Raw genomic sequence first — 24,752 nt, 5'->3', positions numbered from 1 at the left:
CGTTAAGAGGTATTTTAGTCGTCCCTAACGTGCAGCGTGCTCCGTGTGTGACGCCAGTTATTAGGACTTATTCTCTGCTCTCTGTATGCGTGTCTGTAGTGAAACAGCGTTCTTTCATAATTGATTATTCGGCACCAGTATCCGCGTAAAGTTTTGCGCTATAAGATTGCAGCTGATTGCTGTTTAATATTACTGATGGTGGTGTGCTTTTAGTGCTCGATATATTTATCTTGCGGAGAGGTAGGTTCATGCTTTCATGGATTTTTTCTTTACCAGCTGAAGGGCTACTAGTTATAAATTCTGTTTCAATTCTTTTTTCTTCGCGAGCATTCTCCGCCGTTTGAGGAGCCTGTTCGGAGTCTGTTTCTAGCGAAACCTCAATTGTTTCATTTCTCGTATACTTTTCTTTGCGTAATGTCTCGCTATCTTTACCTCCGATGCGTATTTTATTTGGCTCTGCTTGCTCCTCTCTTTCAGCTGACTCCATTTCGTTTTTATGCTCCATCTCCTTCTCTATTCTCGGGGCCCGCTCAGCGCTTAGGGAGCACGACGAGCGTCCTGCGAGTTTCAATGTTCCGTGCTACGCATGGATATTTTTTTATCAAGTGCATCATTTGTTTTATTTGAAGGTCCTCTGTCGTTGTAATTTTCATCCCTATTATAATTTCTGTTATAATTGTAATTTCCTCTACAATTGTTATAGTTACCGTACTGGTTGTTGTAATTGTTATTATTATTTCTTAAGTAATCAGCGTTTCTGTTGTAGTTATTATATCTGTTGTAGCCTGTATTGTTATAGGAGTTCCTTCTTTAATCGTTGTTATAGTTTTTGCTATACGTATAATGATTTTACTTATAAGTATTCCGGTAGTTAAAATTTTCTTCCGCATTATCCCTGTTATCATTATTGAATTGTTCGCGTCCGTCGCTCCGATTTATTCTCCCATTCTCTGCGTCTCTTACTAGAGTGCGGCATTCGATTGTATAGTGCCCCCTGCGTTTGGAGTGAGCGCAATTTTTATCCTTTACTTTTTTTCTATCTTGTGATATCTGCACTGGTGGATCATTTGCTTTCAAGTCTGGGTTTTAAATTCTTTTATTCGCTGCGTCTGCTACTAATTTCATACATACTTTTGTAGCATGCTCCCAGTATTCATTGCAATATGAGCAATATTAATAGTCCCCTGTTATTACATTTTTATCTGTTTTGTCGCGTACTTTTGCCTGCTAATGGCTGCTCGCACGATTGTCCGTATCTCTTGTTTCTGCTCTCGCTCGGTATATTTGGGCCTCGATTCGTGCCAGCATTATTTCTCGTAGGCTTAAGTCGCTTTTCATTTTCAGCGCGGCTACTATAGCTTCGCCTAACGTTTTCGGGTTAAGGCATGTTACCCTGTAGTTGTAGGGTGATTTTATCCCGTACGTATATTACTTTATAGCTTCTTTTTCAGCGCTCTCCTTTAGTACATGTCGTTGCCCGGGTGATAGTGTCGTGTCCGAATCGTATAGGGTTATTATTCTATCGTATAATTTTTGAACACGCCTGCTGTATTCCTCCACTAATTACCCTCTGTACTGTTTCACTACTTTTAATTTTGCTAATAACGTGTCGACGCTTCCGATGCTGCTGTACCTATTTTTCAATTCTACCAAGAATTCATCTACAGATGAGAACTATGCCAGGCGCAGTATTAATTCGGCGGCTGCTTCTTTCAGCTTAGTTGCTAGTGAGCCTATGAAAAATTTTTCATGTACGGGGTTTACCGTCCACGATACCACTCTTACTATTTGTTTGAAAAGGGGTTATTTAACGGAATCGCCGTCAAATATCGGTATGTTTGCTGCTAGGTGACTTAGTGACGACAGTGTGTTCTGAATTCGGCGTTCGTAATTAGGATTTCCTGTGTTATGTGGAGGTACTGTGAATCGGTCTTGGGCGTTTAAGTAATTTCTATTTGCCCAACCTAACTCACATTCTCCTACAGAATAAAGTGGTGCCACTGTGTTCTGTCTACAATAATTATTGTCATGGTTTGCATTGTGGGTGATGCCGTAGTTTCCGATTTCTTGCTCGCCTTGAGCTACTGGGGATCGCATTTGTGTTTGACGCCGTGTAACTTCTCCGTACGTACGTTGTGATACTTGATGTTTTGGTTGTGTAGGTGTAGGTATTCGATTTGTATATTGTTGCACCGCTTGTGCCGCTGCTTTTCTTATTATATCGTGACGATTTTTGTCGTGTTTGGCTTGTGTTTTATCGCTATGTGACTCGTCGATTTATGTCAGTTGTCGCGTTTTCACGTTCGGCATATGAAGCTAATTTTTCAAATACGGGGGGTCTATGTGTTTCTGTGTGGGATGGCGCATCAGTTTCGTTATCGCTTATGTCTTGTCTATGAGGTAACTGTCCCCGTTTTACGCTTGGCGGTAATTTCCTTAGCATTTCCATCATAAAAAGCTTCTGTTTTTTGCTGGCCTTCTGCCACTCTGTCCATGTTTCCGGATCATCTTATAGATTAATATGTATTACTTCGTCATCTGTGTCAATTGGTCCTGTTTCGTGTATATCTGTGCATCTCACGGCTTCCTGTATTCTCCTTCCTAGTGTATCGTTTGTTTCTACGTCACTCATAGTGTTGCTCTTTAGTCTCTTCTTTCTGTGATTCGTCTTGTGCTCTTTTAGTTTGTATATATATTTTTCTACTCGTAAAACGCCGTCGTTTCTGTGTACTTTGTGTTAACCTGATAGATACGCGCACTCTATTGAGTGTTAGTCAATAGTCTTTTTTTCCGTTTTTGTTTTCGGTTGGCTATTCCTTGTATTTATTAACTAATTTAAAAAAAAATTTAGTATGGGGTGTTTGTCGTTTGTATCGGTTATATGCTTGTGCATGCAATTATGGATTGCCGCTAACGTCTTATTGCGATTTAGAAATAATATCGATATATAAGTTTTTTCTTTTAGGTGCGTATTTCCTCGGGGGTTAAGAGTATAGTTTATACGAGTAATGAAAATTCACTTACCAGATCACCGTGACGATGGTCATCATAGACGATAATCCTGTGCATACTTATGGGTCCCTTCTTTGATCCTTCCTAGAGTTGCTTAGCTTCTGCTTCCGCTCGTTGTTCCCTTCTCCTGTGCCGTGTATCCCGTGTTCTCTCTGCGGCTGTAGTCCGGGCTTGGCATACCGTGCTTTCTTCTGTTTGTCTGTATTTTCCTGTGTATAGTGAACGGTAGCTGCCTCTAGTGTCCTAGTATATTGGTCCACTGGCTTGATATGCAGTTTTTTCTTGTCTGGTATCCTTGCGGTATCGAAGATTTTTCCGATTATATCTTCGTATTCTCCTCTACTTTACCAATTTCCCTTATATTGTGGCACTTGACACGCTGAATTTGGCGTCTGGCACTTTTGACACTTTTTTTCTTAGCGACGAGAGACTCATTCTTTTTATTTCTTTCCTTTATTACGTCAATTAAGTCGAGAAAAAAATAATAAAATTTTTTTTTTTTTATTTGTTCCGCGAGACTAAGTGATTTCATCGCATGCGACAGACCGTAAAAATTTTTATCTGTATCTCACTTCTGACACCAGCTGTTACGTGGAATTCTCGGTGTGGGAATAAATAGAAGCGTGACTTGTTGTTACTTATGCTTAATTAAAATTACTTATATTTGAGGAAAGTTGTGCGTGTCTTCTCGTCTCGCGGACTTCGTCCTTACCCTCTCGCGTCTCTAGCTGATCTCGCTGTCCCTTGTTTCTCCCTTCCCTATCACCTGTCTCCTTTATTCCCCTACCTTTCAGGCCCAAGCCAGCAGAGGCGCACGCACGCATAGCTATATGCTACCGTACGTAACAACAGTAAATGAACATTAAAATTAGAAAAAAGTTACGAATTGCACTATAAGAAGAAGTAAGAGGTTTTCTCTTACACGGAGGTAAAATTTGGACTGTTAGAGCTCGTACACTCACTGAACTAGTACAGTTTGTCGCGATAAGGCTTTCACAGTCTTATGTTTGTGTTTACACAGTTTGACGCAGCGCCAAGCTGTAAGAGCTCGAAGAGAGGGGGCGAGCGAGCCCAAGGCTTTTGACTTTTTGATGACAATTCCGGAGGCTCACGGCCTAACGATAAATATAGGTGTATACATAGACAGAGAAAGAGTCTGAAATATGGAGGCATGTACGTAAGTGTGTGTATAATACCTATCTATATATGTATATGATACTTACGTATATAGGGACATGCTTGTCTAAAAAATTATAATCTGTTTAATTTTAAGATTATGAAAAATAATTATAAATAAATAACTAAACTTTTTAAATGAAAAATAATAACTTCCGTAATTTTGTATGGATTTATTTATATAAACTAAAAAAAAGATTTGTACAAAGATTTAATTACACATCATATCTAGTTGCTACATACATTTCACCGTTTAGTCTTACACATACGCAAGGCTTAATATTTGGTAATATTTTAAAACAATGTAACTGTTCCGTTAGTATATTTATTATCCCTTCAAAAGCATAGTAGTGTTGTTTAAAATATAATGTATCTATTGGACGAAGTAAAAAGTAAATTTCACCAACGTATGCTTTGCACGTTGTGAGAAAAATAAAACGCGAACATATGCATACATGCATCATCAGTATAACGCTGCATGCCTGCACACTTTCCCTCTCTCTAAATTTCTATGTACTATATCTATATTTATCGTCTGGCCGTGAGCCTCTGGGATTGTCATCAGAGAGTCCAAAGCCTTGAGCTCGCTCGCCCCCTCTCTTCGAGCTCTTACAGCTTGGCGCAGCGTCAAACTGTATAAACACAAGCATCGGGCTGTAATAATAGCCTTATAGTTAGTGCTTAAGAAGCTTGACTTTGTGTTGGACTCTGACTACACAATTGTTGCACTCTCTCAACCCAAGATTTACCTCCGTGTACAGTGATAGTATGCTTGAGGTCCCCGGCTTGATTCTCGTAGAAAGTTTTTTTTTTTTTTAGAAGAATTATTTAAAGAATAAGAATTAGAACTTGAAATTTAATTTTTTCACTTGTACATGTTTTTTAGTGGTGTGGTGACACGTGATAAGGAGAAGGCATATCTTTAAGGGATATGGATGGAAGTTAAGTGAAACATTTACTTTTATTACGTATTTACTTAAGATCACAATCATAAGTTTGTTGGTTTTCTCCAGTGCAGAACGTGCCTATAAAAGTATAACTTTAAGAAATAAGATTAAAAATAATAATTTTTGTAACCACACATATGTGTATAATAATGGAGATTTAAAATTAAATTAACTTGTACTCAATAAAGTTCAGAACACATTTTTATAAATGCTTATACAGTTGAAAAGTTACTATGCAATTTAAAAATTAAGATTCAAAAAATTTATTTCAGTGGTAAATTATATGTATATCGGTCTATCATGATCTTAGAGACCTAAAATTGAACCAACTTATCCTTTCTGCAATTAACAGAAACAGAATAACTAATTGAAATAGGGGTAGATATTTTACTGATAAATTCAGTACAAATAAATGTAAAAAAAATTGTTTCTTAGTGGTACACTAAACGTTTCTTAACTGGTCATCATTGAATAAAATTCAACAAACTTATATTTGCAGACGTTTAAAAGAAATTTTTAATCATGTCAAAACAAGTGATAAGATATTAACAAAATATAAACTATTTAGTCTTAGTACCTTTTTTTGTAACAAGCCACAATTTTTTTTCAGTTTTGAAAAATCAATTATTCTTAAAAACTTGTACGTTATTTAACCAGACATAGTATTAAAAGAATTAAGTGACAGACACCGTTGTTTCAAAAAGATAAGAACAAATTCATTTAGATATTAAGACAGGTAAATATTTATTACCAAGTTATTAAAAAATTAAGAAGAACAAAAAAGTTCTTACTATACATCTTAATTCATTTATAACCTATCAATATACTTTTTATTTATGCTGATACTAACAGAAATTCGTTCTTAACGTTAGGGAATATAAATGTGTCTGATTATCAAATAGTATGGTCATGTCTAGCCAAGATACATACGATTTACCAACGAGAATCGAGCTTTTTTACATCTTTAGTATTTGCAACTTATTGCGAAATGTTTTACTTAAGCTTACATTAGTAAGAAATTTGTGCTTAAGATTATTAAACATGAGTATGCCTAATTTCATGACTCTATGGCCATGCTAGGCTGAGTTACAATCAGTTTACCACTGAAAATGAATTTTGCTTGAACCTGTATTTATTTCGAATTTGTTAATAAACTGTTTTTTACTGTTGACATCAATAAAATCTCTCTTTTAACGTTACTAAGGATAAGTATTTCTAACTGTATGCTTATATATATTTTTATTTTGATGGTAAATGAGCTATGACATTTATCAATAGGACGATTGTTTCCCTTTTTTGACTGTAATTTAATACTTTACCTTGTACCTGTCTTTGCATTCATCAAAATATATTCTGAAAAGTAGTAACCTATCTAATTGTATACCAGTAAAATAATGATCGACCTCGATACGCAGTTTTTCTCGGAATACTGACTTTTTCATTCTTGAATCAAATTAAACCTGATGAAAAACTTTTCTCGTGTTGACATTAATAGAAGTTTAATTTAAACTTCAAAAATAACGAGACTTAAGTTTACTGGCTAACTAACCATGCTGGGTATTCGCTCTGAGCCGATGCAGAGGTTGCGCTCTTTCTAGTAAAAATCAGACAGAAATTATTGCATGTAAACAAATTGCTTAGAGTATATATACAGTCGTATAACTGTTTGTGATTGGTTGAAGAATCTAGCGGGGGGGGGGTCGTCGTTCTCTCTCTAGCCTGGCACTGAACGTGCCAAGTACCAATTATAAGCAGCTATACGCATGTATATTTGCTATAAGCCGTTTGTTCACATGCAAATATTTTTGCCTGATTTTGGCTAGAGAGGTCCACACGTGTTAACAATGGAAGTGATTGGTTTTTAATGTTATAGTAAAAGGGGAGGGGGTGAATCCAGATACTTTTGATAAGTGCCAATATTTGATTTAATGTTACGTTTTAAAGGAAAATAGTGTTTAAGCGTAAAAAAATTATTTTAATACAGGTAAACTGATTTTTTTTCCCTTTAATTTAAAAACTTGATTTATTTACTTGTGTTTATATGTAATTATTCGGTGAATAAAAAGATTTTAAATGAGGGTATAGTTAGACATATTTATCAAGTTGGGGGAATCCTGATTAGAAATCAAAACAAAGATAGTTTAAAATAAACGCTAAGTCAAATAATGATATCATTGTGATTTTTTTCTAGACAATATAGATTTAGCTTATCGTCAGGTGGATTAATGGTATTCTTAAAATTCGGAAGATGAGATGAATAATTTGATTTGGTCAATGGTATTAACTTAGTTTTAATAGCTTGTTTTTTAATTAAATGAATCTTATTAATTACTAAGTCTTCATTACTAATTTTATTATTGACATTTTTTCTCTTGGTAAATTAATAGTTTCTCATTCAAAAACCTTTTACAAACTTTTCCCTTACTGCTCAAAATATTATACTTGACTTAACCAGGATCAAAGGGTCATAATAGAGGTCACGTGTTCTAAAACTATTTTTAATGGTTTCAGTAGTCTTTTTAGTTCAAAGCTAATTGCAAGACAGGTGCAAACATTGACTCTTTGAAATCCGTGACATTTTTATTTATCTTCTACTGTCTCGAGATCTTTGTATGACTATCTTTCGAATTATAGAAAACAGCACCATTTAATGGTTGTAGTGGAACTGTTGAATTCAGATGCAAGCCTATCAATTTAATTTAATTCCCTCAGCAAAATTTGAACCATGGCAGTGACCTATGTAAACAATAATTGTCAGCATATAGAAATTTGATTACATTTTATAATAACCATTTGTAAAATATTATTAATGGAACTAAAAAAACATTTAGTTGTCATCCATCTTCCATGAGAACCACCTACTATTAATTTTTTTGATACCTCATGTAAAACATTTTTTTTTTAGAGTTTTTGAAGCCAAATACTATAATTAGTGGTAGCATTACTCCAGATGCGCTTACGGTAAATGAAGCAGTGGGATATTTTTTTGCGACTTACAGCATAATAAAACGTTTTGGTATTTGTTTACATGTGGACCGTAATATCTTTAAAGACTCTCATAGAAGCTGATAGTCAGATTTTGTGAAATTCTGATAGTAACATTGAGATACCTCCTCATACATCCTACATACTAAGTTTTTCCTAGCTTATTTTCTTTAAACTGTGCTTACTTTTCAATACTTGAAATGAATTTTTGGCTGTGATCCAGTAACTAATGTTTAGTTGTATGAAAACTGATATTATTACACTTAATAATTCAATTGACAATCTCTAATTCTTCTGTTTCTGTAAAAATAGTTAGAGGACCTTTTTTGAAGCACATTAAAGAATTATTTTTTAGTATGTCATACAAAGTTAATTTTGGCAATCTAAAACTTTTGAAGACTTCTCTTATACTCAAACCACTTCTAGGGGTGCTTATAATTTTTACTATTACTTAAGCAGAGTTTTATTTTTCTGTTTTTCAAAGCAGATTTTGAAATCTGTTGACTTATACATTTTTTGTCTGTATTTTTTCCTTAAAACCCTTTCTCTATGGTTTTTGTTTCTCATTCTTAGTTTTTTCTTCAGCCATAGTGTCAACGATGTATATTTAAAATACGCATGCAATAAATATTTCATAAAAATTATAAGTTTTGTTGACATTATAGACTAAAGAGTAAACTTTCAAGTTGGATTTCAGTTTAAGACGTAAACACATTGCTTAGTATACTAAACTTAATTAAGATTTATAACTTTTGTACTTGTAGAAACAAAAATATTTTCAAAACCATACATACAATCTCAAAAAAAAAACAGTAATAGTCGGTTCGTTAGGACGTTTTTAGATTTATTGGGTATCCAATTAAACATGAAATTCTCAAAGACTGGAAGTGATAGTTAAAAAGTAATGCCTTTTCGTGTCTGATTACGACCTATTGTACATTAAGTTTGCAGGTATTTTTGGATACTAAAAAAATTAAGGTTAAGTAAATATATTTTTACCTTTTAGTATAACTTTCAGTGTACTTTTTACCGGATTTACTCTCCATTACCTCATGGAGTATACTCGTATGTGTCTAATTTTATTCCCTTATCGAAGGTTAAAATATAAACGATTTTTGACTGCATAGTACACTACTTACCTAAGAGGAAAAATACAGAATGATGTCTCAGATCGCAGATAGTGGACATGATAAACATGAATGAATGGATAAGCATGTGAGCTGAAGGATTCTTACGCGGTGTGGTTAAAAAAGTCATTTTTGCCGTCTTTCTTTGATTGTTGCTTATTAATTACTTATTAATAATTTAAAAATTAATAACTAATAACTTTTTGATTATTTATTAATAATTTTCAATAATTTATTAATTACTTATGATTTGATTATTATCTATTAATTATATTTTCACCTTTTTTGACATGAACACAAATTTTTTCTTTACTTCATAAGTGTAAGTATTCCTTTTTACAAGATTTCTTTTCCATGCCAGAGCGAGATATAAATACTTTACCACTAAAAAATGAATACTTTCAATTTGGACTTGTTCGTAACTTTATTATTTGTACATTATTTGTGCTTGGAATGTAAACATTATGACTGGCTGCTTGAATGAAAATATTTACACATTAAACACTAAAACATGTAAAATGGTATATGCACCATGGGTAGAAATGACGAAGCCTCAGTTTGCTTACTTATCACTTTGGCCTCTCCTCAAGCAATAGTGTACGGCCAATCTGACTTTCTTTACTTAAGTACTCTAAGTAGTTGATGTCTTATTATTTACCAATGATTTCTTAAGTTCTTATATATTTTGAACAAAACTTTTGTTTGCATTGTGGAAGTTAGTTTTTTTTTCTATAGCCATGAAGCGCTTGCATATTATCTATTTGTCTCGGATAAGTCTCTAATTCTTTGCATAGTGGTCCTAGACAAAAACTGAAAGTTTTCATTTTTAAAATAAAATAAAATCGAAAAATGAGAAGCATTAGCGAAAACTTAATTTTATAACATATTTTCTTACAGAAATGTGTGAAGTTACTTATAGTAATTGACTAAAAAAACTTTTTTTTTCCAGGCACATAAACCAATTTGGATTAATGCAAGGTGATTCAATGATTTGGTGGAAAGCTGGACTTGGAATTGCTCTAGTGACACTTGCTGGTTTTTTCGTTATGAAAGTTTTCCATGCTTCACAGAGATAGTATATAAATCTGCTTGATTGTTCTGTATCAGTTCATATTTACTTACCGTTTGTTGAAAATGTATATTTATAAACATATAAAGATATGTGTGTATATACAATATATAAAATAATTGAATTTACACATGCCTCTAATTTGTAAAATAATGTGAACTTCTTTAGAAGAGGAAAATAAGAAGATACATTCTATAAGAATCTAGATACATTATTTCTCGAATACTACTAAATAAATCGTGAATAGTTTAAATTTTTTTCATTTATGTATGGATATTTATGATACGGATGCGAGAATTGTAGGTGCGATTTGCATAACAAATGTTTATTATAGTTTCTGGAGAATGGGCGCTTCACGCACTGTTTTTCGTAACAAACATAGAAATAGATACACTTAAAACAGTGCAAGAGATAACAACTTCCCTTATACCATAGTTCCAAAAAAAATTTTCCTCGGATTTCACAGACATTTTTATAATCCTATTATATACTCGCACCCTTGGCGGTACCTGCGCTTCAGGTAAGAGTATCACTATTCATACGACAAACTGTTATTCCATACTTAGTACAAAAGTTACTAAATTTCGCACTATTTTAAAGGTGGAAATTCATTTTTTCACATAGTGTACAGGTGCATAGTCGGCAAATTAGATATTTCACAAAAAAAGGGTAGAAACTAATAGTTTACTAATACTAAAGCGACAAATGTACATCGTAGGCTCTTCATTTAATCGATTATTAAAATAAAATGAGAAAAACACCTTATCGTTAACAAAATAAAATAATTCGATCAAATTGATGCAAAACTTGAAGATATGTTTATAATAATGTCTGCGCGATTCAGCTCAACTAAAAAAACTTTAACTTTCAGGAGCAAAAATATTTTTTTATACTTTAGACGCTTTTTATATTTAAAGTTTTACTGTGATCTTATTTGAAAAAAAGGCTTTGAATAGAAATGAGCATCCCCAGCCATGTTGATAACAAAAGTTTGGGTTGATAATAATAATAATAATAATAATAATAATAATAATAATAATAATAATAATAATAATACTAATAATGATAATGATCATAATAATAATCGTAAAGGCGTCCTGAATGAAAGCAAGAAGATAACCTCTGCTAAGATACACTCACAGAAGGGCTTCATATTCCTGCCCAGCCATAGATAAGACCTGTCCATGGCTGGGCAGAAATATGAAGTCCTTCTGTGAGTGTTTTTTAGCAGAAGTTGTCTCCTTGCTTTTGTGACATTCCATATCATATACTTAATAATTATTACTTCGAAACACAGACTTTCGTTTTTAAATTATAAAAAGCAAAAGCTCAGCGGTCTCGAACCATCGAGCAGCATACCTAGTTTTGCAACAGCGTGACATATAACTTACTTCTTTTGAAACAAACAACCGTCGCAAAACTCAAACTACGCGTGCAACCTCCAACAAAAGCGCTCATCTTACCACATTAATTCGCAGTGGTACATTCATGAATGTAAATAATCAACAAATTCAACATTCTTTATTGCGTATATCCACAAGAAATATCATGCACAGTTTTGACAGCAACTTGTACTTAAAGTAAAATCCGAGAGATCAGCAGTTTTAACCATCAATTACTGTGAAATTATTGCACAACAACTGTGCTCGTGTTAGTCGAGGGTAATTAGGTTAAGCTCTGATTGGTCGTTCAGATCCCCAACTTAACGCGTCCTCCTTAAACGCAAGAGTATAAAAACTCGCACATAACAATATTCGCCTTTTCTTTTTCATCAAGTGCTCTATGGTAAATATAGAGATTGGAGAGTGAGTTCTGTTGCGTCTTTTAGGTGGATGTAAAACTTAGTTCGGTGATTAAGCTACTTATTAGAAGTGTGCATTTCGAGCAAATGTAAGACTTAGTTCGGTGACTAAGCTGTGTGAAAAAAGCTCGAGCAAACAAGACCTCTTTAGATTTGCCTAAAAAGTGAATCCAAGGAAAAACAAGAAAGAAAGGACCGTTGACTTAGGTTCCGACGTTAAAAGTAGCAGCTTAATTATTGTCATCGCCACGAGTACTCTTGCATAGGATGAGGACCATTGTTGCGGTCAACCTTGTAAGATCTTGTGACTGCGTGCGTGCAAGCAGTGGCTAACCAACGATCATATAAGTCAGTTATGTTAAGTAAAACTACAAATTATATAAACATTGTAAATGCGAATCTTAAACCTTATTATTCATACTTTTTGTAAAATCAACTATTTCCGGCTTTTTTTAATTTATGAAACTATTAGGTAAAACATAACTTGGTTGTTGATTAAATTACTTTCTTAATTCAAAAATATTCCAACATCTAAATTATATGAAAAATTTCAAGATTCCATACTCATTAGAATATTGAATGGATCGACACATAATTGTTACCTTAGTGAATAAATTGAATATTGAGAAAAAATTAAATAAAAATAGACAACGTATGACAAAGATCTTTACAAGGATGTTTGAAAAAAAAAACGAATAAGATACGCTACTACTGTATGACACAAGACATAAACTCAAACAGTAGGTCAACGGCAGCTTGGCGTACACCACTCCATACACATCGCTCGGTGAAACCGAACACCACAACGCTGAGTTAACGATTTGAAAATAAAAGTATACTATAAGTAAAAGCAAATAAGGCCTTTTAGCTGACGGCTGGTTCCTGGCGGACTAAAATTAAATTTATTTGTTTGTAGAACGAATCTAAGTTCTGCCCTTTACTTGTAGAAGTTCGGACGTCACACTTTCATTCTGGACGCCTTTGTGATAATTATTATGATTTTTATTATCATTATTATGATGATGATGATGATTATTGTTATTATTATTAGTATTTTTATTGTTGTTATTATTATTGTCATTACTATTATTACTTGTTTTATTTGTATGGCTTTTTACCACGTATCTATTTTCAATTTACTTAATCGACACCTCGTAGTGTTTGTTTGTCCCAATATATATTCATTTTCCGTAAAAATATCGTGTTTATTAAGCATATTATTTAGAGATAATACTTGGCTACTCACAGGTGTGTTTACATTTTCGATTATAGTATTATAATTTGGCCTCGCTCTTCTGAGAAATTTATAAATTTTTGACTGGGCAAAGTCCATATTTTTTTACAGCATCCGATGCTTACATGATGGCATCACTGAACGAGTTGCTTTTGATTACAAAGAAAAACCTTTTGCTCGAAACGTCAAAGATGTCGAGTAAAATGATGGTTGAACCTAACGTTTTAGTTGAACCCTAAAAAAATTTTATTCTTCTTACCTTACTTATGTTTTGACTAAGTTTAAGTTTCCTTGAGGTCTCATAATTCATATGTTCGATTTCGAATTGCATAATGCAGTAGCGGGTGACCCGCCAGAGGAACTTTTAATTTAATGAGAAGGGCAGCTATTCGTTTTTTTGACTTGTTAGAAGATAATATACTTTCTTGAATTTCCACGTTATTTACCATTTTTATTGTTTGGTCTTTTATATCACTTTTATTTTTTAAATATTGCTGCGGCACAAGTTTTTAGAGTGATATTTGTTTGGGAAACCCCTTTCCTTGCCATGCGAACAGGGTTTTATATTTTGATTATTTGCCGTATCATTTTTTACTTTTAATTTGTCAGTTGAAGGATTTTTACTCTTATTTTTGTTTACCACTAGAAGCTTTAACTGTTAAGTATATGACATAAAAGTGTTAATTGATTTATTTTAAATCACTTGTCGTAACACGCAGCCTGACATAGGTGGTGTTTGATCATTAAGTGCTGATGTTAGTGCACTTCTGATGTGCCAGATCAGGTTGGTATGAGCATGCAACACAAATAAATAAGAAAATGAATGTAATCATCGTAAACTTCAATTACAACTGGTATATTAACAATACCAAAAAAAGTCTTAATTTTCTTAACAAGATTTATACTGAGTTTTTTAACAAAATAATAAAAATTATGAATAGTTTCTAAACTTGTGTAAATCAATAGTACTTAATGAGCTTGAAGTGAAAAATAACATTAGAGTAATAAAAAGTTAATTGTCGTTGAGTGTTACTATTGAGTTTATACGCACTGATTATATCTTTATACACTTGAGCAGATACAATAGTGAAAGCGTCTATGTGCACTTGACTGTGTGCTTGCGCCCGCGCGCGCGCGCGCGCGCGTGTGTGTATGTGTAAATGTAGAGAATGTATCTGTGTGCGAGAGTTTGAACTTAGCACTGTTATGAAATGAGTTTCCACTGAATTTAAAACTGCATTAACCATACAACACTTGACTATACCACTGTTGCAGTAAAAGCACAAATAAAGTATAAATGGTTGCAGTGAGCCTTATCAACTGTATTCTAAGTCCTTTTGTGATTGATAGGTTATTATAACCCCAAAACACGTGAGTTACGTAAGCAGATTTTTTCTATAAAACTTACTTCATAAGCACATCAAATTTGAACTGTACGTTATTAATAGTGATGTGATATAAATGAATTATAATTTAATATACTGAGTTTAACTTTTGCTAACAGTGCATAATGATTAACTAGCTTGAAATACTAACTAAAGTGGGTTTGAGCAGTAACTGTTTGAGAGTTGGTTGCCAACTAAAAATTATGAGTATACATAACGGTAGGTGATGGAAAAATGCGTGAACAGCAAGAACAGACCAATTACACACGCCAGCGTGTCAGAAAAGAGGCGCGTAACGACAAAATATTTAAAATTAATCATAGTTGTAAGCCATGAGCCATGAAGTACTGCCATCACATCTACTGTGGAAAAGTGTGCGTGATTCGAGTAACCACTGCTGCTTCAAGAGTCTGAACACGTCGGGAGGCCCAGCACTATAAAAGTCATTTGACTGTTGACAGTTAAGTCAGGGTGAGCATCGATAAGTAAATTCATTTTCTTTAGAGCATATCTTAATAGCGGCCCGTTTAAGTGACAAAATGTGTGGGCATAATTTATTTCCGTTGAACCCACTCCGGAAAACGTATCGAGAAACGAATCCTGCCAAAACTTCCACTCATACGAAGAAGGAGACATAATAATGCTTTCGTGTTTTGATTTCTCCCTGAAAATTTCTCTAGAATCATATTTTTAACAACTGCCATTTATTTGCGTGGTTTGAGAAATTGGAGGAGGAGCAGTGTCAGGGTTGATGAAAGCCCGGGCCCCGTCCAAATATTAATCATTCAAGCACACATCACCCATCTTGTCTAAGTACTCGTCCTTCAGATCATCCTCTAACAAAATTCAAATATTTTGGAACTTCCCTTTTGTTTTCATGCTCTTTACTATATTTTTGACTATGCTAGTATTAAGAAGTGTAGGGTGTTGTTTCTTGAATTGTGGGTCTTACGGAAATTGATAAATAATGTTCTTTCCCTCCAGTTGGATGATGAGGACTTTCATAATTGTGGTTTTGGCATCCAAAGAATCAGGGATCAAGTGAAATCTCGCTAATTGTGGTGTCACGGTATGTTGTTGATCTGTAAGTCTGTAATCAAGACTTACGGGAATTTGCGAGGTTCAAAATAAGTGTGGCTGCTTATGGGAGTAAGCACTGTAAATTTATTAAATACACACACACACATGTATATATAGTACACTTAGAATATTGGTACCAATCTATGTAGTCTTAGATTACCTGAATCAAAAATAAGTACTAACACCAACTATTCACTCAGTATCAGTGGCCTGAGCCATAAAAGTGATTGTGTGAGCTGTTTCGCAGCGCAGCATTCAATGATCGCGCTCACGCCATGTAGGCAACACAGGACTTGACCACCGCTGAAAAAACAGTGAAACTTAAAAGTGTCAATATCTAGCAGAGAAGATTAGGTCACTTGACTTATACGTATATGAAGCAGTTGCATTATATTACAACTATAAAATTACTTTTTTTAGAAGCTGAAAAGCTCTTACTATGTAACACATGTGTCAAGAGTAATACGGTGAAAACAACGTTTAAGAACGATGAGAGACATGCCAGTGAGAATCTGTAAACCTTGCACATTAATGTCTGTTGAAAAGATTACCATCACTAGAAAGCTCAAGGTACTTGTTAACATTCTTAGACGACCACACCCGCAAAGCCTTTGTTTACTATTTAAAAACAAAAGACCAATTGGCTATTTGGCTCAGGTACTTTTTAAACCTTATAAACGCATAATATGGGCGAAAAATTTAGCTCCTGAGATCGTATAATGGTGGCAAGTACATTAACACCAAGGTTTCGCATCATGCAAAAGAATGGAATCAAGTGAAAAATGGAAAAACTGAATGAATCACATTCTCATGGATAAGGGCCGCTGCATGCTTGTTCAAGCCAGACTGGGTCATAAGTTTAAGGCGAAAGCCATTGCCACAGCTCTCCATTGTTTTAATCGTTCACCAAAAGTACGGTTAGGCAGGAGGATGCCAGAAAAAGATTGGCACTTATAAGGTTGAAGCAATCTAAATATGATGCATGAGTGTATAACTAAATTCACAAAAGTGTTATGTTTATTTTATCAGTATTCGTGAATAATCTAATAGTTGTAACAAAAATTACACCGACAGCTTTAAAAACAGTTTGATCTTAGACCATCGAAAAAATGTTTGGAAATAAGAGTGATACGTGTGATCGCCAAAAAAAAGTTATGAAAATTGATTAAGGGAAGTTTGCCAAAGAAATACTCAGAGTGTTTGTCAAAAAAGACAGCCGAACTGTTTTAATACCTATGGCTGTCGAAAATATGCTAGAAGAGCCGCTATCACCTAGTTCAGTGTGGACAGCTTTGGTTAGCCATTAAAACAATTTTTTGATACATACAAGGTGCGAAAGAATAGGGCTGACGTATTCATAAGGCCCAAAAGATTAAGGACTAGCAATGCTTTTCTGTTGCATGGTAGTAAGATAAGCTGAAATATCAACATACAGCAAACAGTGGCTCTCTAGAATACCAAGACTAAATAGCTAGTGCTCAGCAGTGCTGTAACAAAAGCAATCTGGCTCAGAGATCTACTTATAGAGCTGAAAATTCAAGGGATAGAATCGATGACTTTGATGCGTGATAACAAGGGGTAACTGAAATAAGCAAGAGCGCAAAGTTTAGCACAAGAACTAAGCACATTAATATTAGGCACCATTTTTTCAAGTACTGGATTGAGAATCAAGTGCTCGAAGTCAAATTTATTCTCTGCTATACAATTGATATACATGTATATTGACCAGACGAGCCAAGCGAGAAATCAGGACGTGTGTGTGTGTGTGTGTGAGAGTGTAAATATATTTTTTTTACGCAAATCCTACAAAAAAAATCATCGCTTGAAAAATTTTGTTGGACATATTTTTATAATAGATAAGCATAATGATATTTTTCTTTAATTTCGTATGAAAAATATTTTTGTAATGAAAGTGCTATATAACACGTGGTGAAATAAAAGTAGCAAAAAAAAAATTAACTAGTTATAAGTGTACACGACTGTTTACTGTGAAACTTAACTTATTTTATTGAATTCCAGTGAAAGCTATGTACAGATAAATCGTAGTCAATCTAATAATATATGCTAAAGTTACTAATTTGACGTGATAAATTTAAATTTTCGGATTTTACTAAAAACTTATAAAAGTATTTGAAGCTTAAGTCATCCAAATTAAATTTGATTGCCATTAGGTCCCGCACACTTGTTGTCGAAAGTCCATTGCGATCATCTGTAAACTGAGATTAAACTAATAAAAAAATACTCTCAGAGTCAGCGTCATGTCCAGGAATCGGAAAAGAAGATTCTGCAATTTTTAGAATTGTGAAATACGCATTGACGTTATTAGCGAAAAGAAATTAAGATATTTTAAAGATGCAACATTTTTTTTTAAAAGAGTTATCTCTATTCTGTTTCTTATCAATTTTTACTTTACGAAATTCATTGTCTTGTCAATAAATTTTAATTTATTAAAAAGGATTTTTTTTTATCTTGTAAATATGCAACCGATTTTTTGATGCCATCTTAAAAAAATGGTAATTTGTATTAAAAGTTAAACCATTAAAAATCTAAAAATCATATTAAATATATTTAGTATATTTAACAGTATACAACTTCCATTATAAAAAAAAAAGAAGATTAAATAAAAAAAGAAAAAAAGAAATGAAATTAAGAAAATTGAGGAAAAATAAAAGCAATTAAAAGAAACAAACCAGAGGGTATAAATGGGTCATGAGACCCACGGTAAGAACTAAGTTCTTTCAACATGAAATAATTGCCGAAAAATAATTGAACATGAGATGTGTGTCGAAAAACATCATAAAATAGAGAAACATAATTTCTCAGGTAACAAAGGGTCGTGAGACCCATAAAAAAACGGAGCTCTATATCAATGAGTAATACATTTATGTAGTTCAGTATAACAAAAAACTTGAAAAACGAACAACAACAAAAATAGTTCAGTACTTACGATGGTTGAATTTCCTGAGAATGTCATGCATAAATACAGTACTCACTAAGTTAAACCATTGTAAGTACTGAACTACTTTTTTTTAATTTTTTTTTTTTATTCGTTTTTCGAGTTTTTGTTTCACTGAACTACATGAATGCGGTACTTAATCTTATAGAGCTTCATTATTTCTATGGGTCTCGCGACCCCCTTGTTACCTGAAAAATCATGGTTCTCTATGGTATGATGTTTTTTGACACAAATCTCATGTTTACTTATTTTTTAGCACTCATTTCATGTTTAAAAAACTCTGTTCTTACCGTGGGTCCCATGACCCGTTCATACCAACTGGTTTATTTCTTTTAATTGTTTTTACTTTTCTTCAATTTCCTGAATTTTATTTCTTTTTTCCTTTTTTTATTTAATTTTCGTTTTTTTTTTTATAATAGAAGTTGTATACTGTTGGATGTATTAAACATATTCAATATGGTTTTTAGATTTTTAATGGTTTAACTCTTAATACAAATTACCAATTTTTTTAAGATGGTATCGAAAAGTTGGTTGCATATTTACAAGAAAAAAAAATCATTTTCAATAAATTAAAATTTATTGACAAGACAACGAATCTAGTAAAATTTATTAATAAGAAAAAGGATAGAGATTAACTTTTTAATTTCCTTTATTTCATTCCTTATTTTATTTTTTTATTTTATTTTCTTCTTTTTGTTTCTTTTTTCATTCCGTTATTTTTTTTTCATGTCTTTTTTGATTTCATTTCATTTTTTTTATTTCTTATTTCATAACTTTTTTGACTTTATTTTTTTTTTTAATTCATTTCTTTTTTTTCATTTTTTTAAAACTTTATTTCCTTTATTTTTATTTCATTTGCTTTTTCATTTTTTTTTTTTACTTCATTTTTTTTGTAATGTTTTTTTTAAATTTTATTCCTGTTTTTTTTTAAATTAATTTTTCAATATTCTTCATATCATTTTTTATTTTATTTTTCTTATCATTTCGTATTTATGTTTTTTTTTTCTAATTTAATTTTTTTATTTTGATTTTATACCTTTTTTTCATGTTTATTTTTAATTGGTTTTCATTGCATTTTGTTCAAATTTTTTTCATTCAATTACTGTATACATTTTCGTCAATTCCTTTGACTTTTTCGATTCTGGTCTTAAAGGACGTGAACCCATTTCAACTAAATGTAGAGAACAAACAGATTTTTAAACTATCAATGTATAATTAAGTAGTATATATAATTAATACTTATATATATATATATATATATATATATATATATATATATATACACATATGTATTAATTTACTACAATGTATTGATAAATTCAATAACTTTATTATATAATTATTTAACATTTTGACATAATTTGCTTAGCCATCTCAAAATAAGTGGCCTTAAAAACCATGGAAACGATATGTAACTAAAAATATACATGTATAATGATCCGACACAATTTATGTATAAATTAGTTAATTATTAATATAATTATTTAACATTTTAACATAATTTGTTCATCAAATTTGAAATAAGCACCCTCAAAAACCCGCAAAATCAGAAGTAACTCGATACGTACGTATAAATTGATTCCACGTAATTTATTGATGAATTTGTTGAATTGATTATATAATTATTTAACATTTTGACATTATTTGTTTATCAAATTTGAAATAAGTGCCCTTATATATCATTAGAACGATATGTATCTTGACATATACATACATAATGATCTTACATAATTTATTTATTATTTATTTAATAAATTATCATATTTATATAATTATGCGGATTTCAACATAATTTGTTTATCCAATTTGAAATAAGCGCCCTTTCAAACTATTAATAGGTTTTGCAGCTCTATTGTGAATGTTTATTTTAACAATTTATTTATTTATCAAATAATTTATTATATTTTATATTATCGGTCGTCACTTGATGAAGATCCATTAGCAAAAGAACTCATAACTGTCAAATGTGAAACTATACTTAACAACAAAAGACTTACCGAACAATTTAGTCAATAATTTGAACAAAGAGAACTATTTGTTAGCTAGTTTAATAAAAGAAAATTCAAATTTCAAAATGAAAAACTATCTGAAAATAGCCATTAGTATTAGAAACAAGTTTAAAGATAATAATATTATTGTAATTCGAGCGGACAAAGGGAATACAGTTATAGCTATAGATAAGCATCACTATGTCTCGAAAACCTTTGAATTTATAAATTCTGGTCATTTGTAAGAACAGAAAAAAGATCCTACACATAAATTTCAACAAGACGTTATAAGTCTACATAAAAACCTTACCATTCTATCAAATCTTCCGTACTATGCGATTGTCCAGATGAATCCCCAGCCACCAAAACTATACTCTTTAGTTAAACTACACAAAAAAAATATGCCTATTAGACCAGTTGTCTCATTCAATAGTTTCCCATCGTATAAAGTATCCAAAAAGTCAATTAAATTAATTACATATAATACTAAATTCACATCTACCTACAGCATACAAAATTCCATACAACTTATAGATGATTTTAAAAATCAACAACTACCCGAAAATTTGACTCTGATTTCGTTTGATGTGAAAAATCTCTTTCCAAGCGTACCAGTATTAGAAGTAAGAAACATTATTAAAAATTTACTTAGTAGATCCACTACTAGCCAATTATTTTCAGAAGAAATTTTACGCATTCTTGACGTCTGCTTGAAACAAAACTGTTTTCAATTCCGAAACCGAATAATTTTAGCTAGAGATGGCCTTACAATGGATGATCCCATAAGTCCACTCTTAGCAGAGATTTTTAAGAATGACTTAGAAAATAAAATTATGGAACATGGTCTTAGTAAAAATTTGCTCTTTTGGTATCGGTACGTAGATGACTTAATTTGTTGTTGGACTGGTACAAAAAGGCAACTAAATTTATTTTTCAAACATATTAACACATTACATAAAAATATTGAATTCACTATGGAACAAGAAAACAACAATAGAATTCATTTTTTGGATTTAACAATACATAGAATTTACGATCAACTAGATTACAGTATTTTCCATAAACCTACCCACACAGATTCCACAACACATAAAAATTCTATTCATCCGTACTCACATAAAATGTCTGCATTCAATAGTTATGTTCACAGATTCCTTTCCATACCTTTAAACTCCGATAACTATTCTAAAGAATTACAAATAATTAAACAAATAGCTCACAACAATGGCTATGATTCCAACATTATCGACAAGTTAATTAAAAATATACAGTACAAGAAAGCTATAAACAAAGTTTTCCCTCAGTCCGCAAGAGAAACTGCACCGTATCATGTAATTACTTACGTAGGCAAATTGTCAGAAAAGATTAAACAACACTTGAAGAAGTACAATATAAACATAGCTTTTAAATCAAACAAAACTTCACAAACTATCATCAAAAATAATAAAGATCAGACCGAAAAAGAAAGCAAATCAGGTATTTACGAATTTAGTTGTGGTTCTTGTAATAAGAAGTATAGAGGACAGACAGGTAGAGCTTTCAAGTTCAGACTCAAGGAACACGAAAATGCCTACGAAAAACAACTAGATACTTCTAGTTATGCCAATCACATTCTTAAATGTAATCATATTTACAATAACAATTTTAAGATTTTACACACATGTAACAAAGGATTGAAATTAGATGCATTAGAAGCACTAGAAATTAATAAATTAAAAAACTCTAATGTCTTATTGAAGGACATGTTAAATTTGAATAATTTGCCTCTACTTAATTTAGCTTTGAAATGACCAGTATTATTGACTATATACAAACTGTATGCATTTATGTGTGTGCGTATGAATGGGTGAATGTATGTATGTGTATAGCCCCTGTTATCTGATTGTCGACCATGGCGCAACGTGCATGTTCTTGAGAGAGCGCTGTATATTATTAAGTCTTGATGTACATCTGTCTGACGAAGGTACTGTGATACCGAAACAGCTGTTACACGTTTTTAACGAATAAAGTGAAGATCGACAGTACATAATAAGTCTACTTTTTTATTTAATCAAATAATTTATTTGTGACAGTAATTATTAGCATTATTTTATTGCAAAAAAAGCTTAGGTTTAAAAAAAAATTGGTCGGTATTTTATGCATCAAATGCAGTGCAATAAAATGTACCTGTCATAAAGTCGTTTGTTGTTTCACTTATAGTACTCTGCCTTTCCTGGCTTTCTTCTCGATGATTAACATTGATTAATTATTATAAAAATTTGGGGGCTATGCTACTTACATGTCCGTTTATCATGAGTAAATTCTGACCTTACTGTAGGTATAGTTATAAGTCAAATTATTCTCAAGGGCCTTGCTGTTCTCACATTGTTTGCAATGACGATGCTGACGTTCTGACTACACTATAGCTTTTTTGTATCTACTCGTTAGCTACACTGAAAAAATTTGGCATTAATAGTGACCTTGTACAAGCAGAAAGCATGCCACACAGCCGTGGCAGTGCAGACATTGACACTGAATTCAGCACTGTAGTACCCTATCAGTGCATATGCATGCTGTCTTGTGGAGTTAACTTATTTTCTACAACCGGCTCGCGCACCGGTTTCGCTAAACTCTCGTTTCTACTGGCTCAGACAGTGAACCAAATATCTGAATAGATGTTTGAACCATGCGTGGTGATATAGACTGGTCAAACTTCTTTTGGTGTAGAAGCAACGTCAAAATTTAAGACATTTTTCTTTATTTTAGAATCACAAGCTAAATTTGACCTACAAAATTCTTGTTTAAGACTTACAAATGTGACTAATTTTCCTCTAGTCCTTGGAATCTTTAAAACTGCTGCAGTTCTTTATTGTTGTTTATAGTACGTTAAAAGATTCCGTGGTGTTTGTTGGACAAGAAGAGGTACAAACCAATAAATAGAGATATTGGATGCCTTTATTTTTAAAGAATAAACATTAATAGGAACTTTTAAAATTAATAACGAAAAAAAACAATTATTTTTACAAACAAATATAAATAGTATCATCTCAATGTGAAAAAGAAAATGATATATAAATTCAAATGTTGTTAATTTACAAAATGTATGAAAATTAAATACGAGATTTACTATATCGAATTTCTTACGCAATCATCGTTTTTACGCCTTCTACTATTTCTTTTAAACATAACTTCCAATGCGTAATGGTATTAGCTTGAAAACAATTCAAAGCAAAAATTAAAACTTCTTGAAAGGAAATCACCTTAACTTTTCTTGTTACAATTTTTGTGGAATGACCAGTGCTCTCAATACATTGCAAAAAGATAATTATACAACGAATAACTAAGAAACGTAATAATATTATTGTAGTAACAACAAAATATCTTGATAGTACCATAGTAAGTAAGGAATATATCCCAAGCTAGTTATTATAAAATCAATGGATCTTATTGTGACTAATTTAATTAATTCGCATACCTATACATCGAGATCAGACTGCAAGATAGATTCTCAAACGCAGGTATATTTAATAAAAAAAAAACGCAAAATGGAGTATTAAAATTGGAGCTCGACACAAGTTTTAATCGGGTATCGGCCTCTAAACTACGTGGTGCCACAATGAATAAATTGTATAGATGAAGTGGGATCCTCCGATAGGAAGTAAAGCACATCTACAAAGCCACTTCAAAAGGTTTTACTGCCTCTACGATGAGAAATTGTCAGCGAAAATTCGCGAGCTTTACTCGATCCTTAGAAACCACTCGTCCTTACTTACAGTTACCAATCAACTTCAACTTGAGTTTAAGCCGGACGAAAACTGCTCTCAAAGAAAGAGATGCGACCAGGTGTGAGACTGCCGCTACCAATGAAAGAAAAAAGTACTCAAGTACTTGGTGTTGAGCTCCTCGACGAAGTGTCCGAATTTTCCACGGCCCTCTTTTTTTTATCACGCCATCCCCCCTTGTTACTCAAAGCTGCCAAAAGCGCTACACGGAGAGAACCAACAAGGTACTAT

General features: G+C 32.4%; 1 protein-coding gene across 1 annotated transcript in view; it reads left to right on the top strand.

Annotated features, from left to right (window-relative positions):
• Positions 1–10,693, top strand: part of Miro (mitochondrial Rho GTPase) — a 360,966-nt gene extending 350,273 nt beyond the window's left edge. Inside the window, exon 11 of the mRNA XM_089595677.1 lies at positions 10,197–10,693. Within this exon, the coding sequence (XP_089451803.1) occupies positions 10,197–10,323 (127 nt within the window). The 3' untranslated portion in view covers positions 10,324–10,693. The remainder of the gene's footprint in view (positions 1–10,196) is intronic.
• The last annotated feature ends 14,059 nt before the right edge of the window (positions 10,694–24,752 follow it).

The sequence above is a fragment of the Copidosoma floridanum genome, unplaced genomic scaffold (assembly GCF_036245765.1).
Source record: "Copidosoma floridanum isolate Cflo_tuat_1 unplaced genomic scaffold, Cflo_Japanese_pri ptg000027l, whole genome shotgun sequence".
NCBI lineage: Eukaryota > Metazoa > Arthropoda > Insecta > Hymenoptera > Encyrtidae > Copidosoma > Copidosoma floridanum.
The sequence above is the reverse complement of the archived record's forward strand: the minus strand, read 5'-3'. Positions and strand labels throughout refer to the sequence as shown.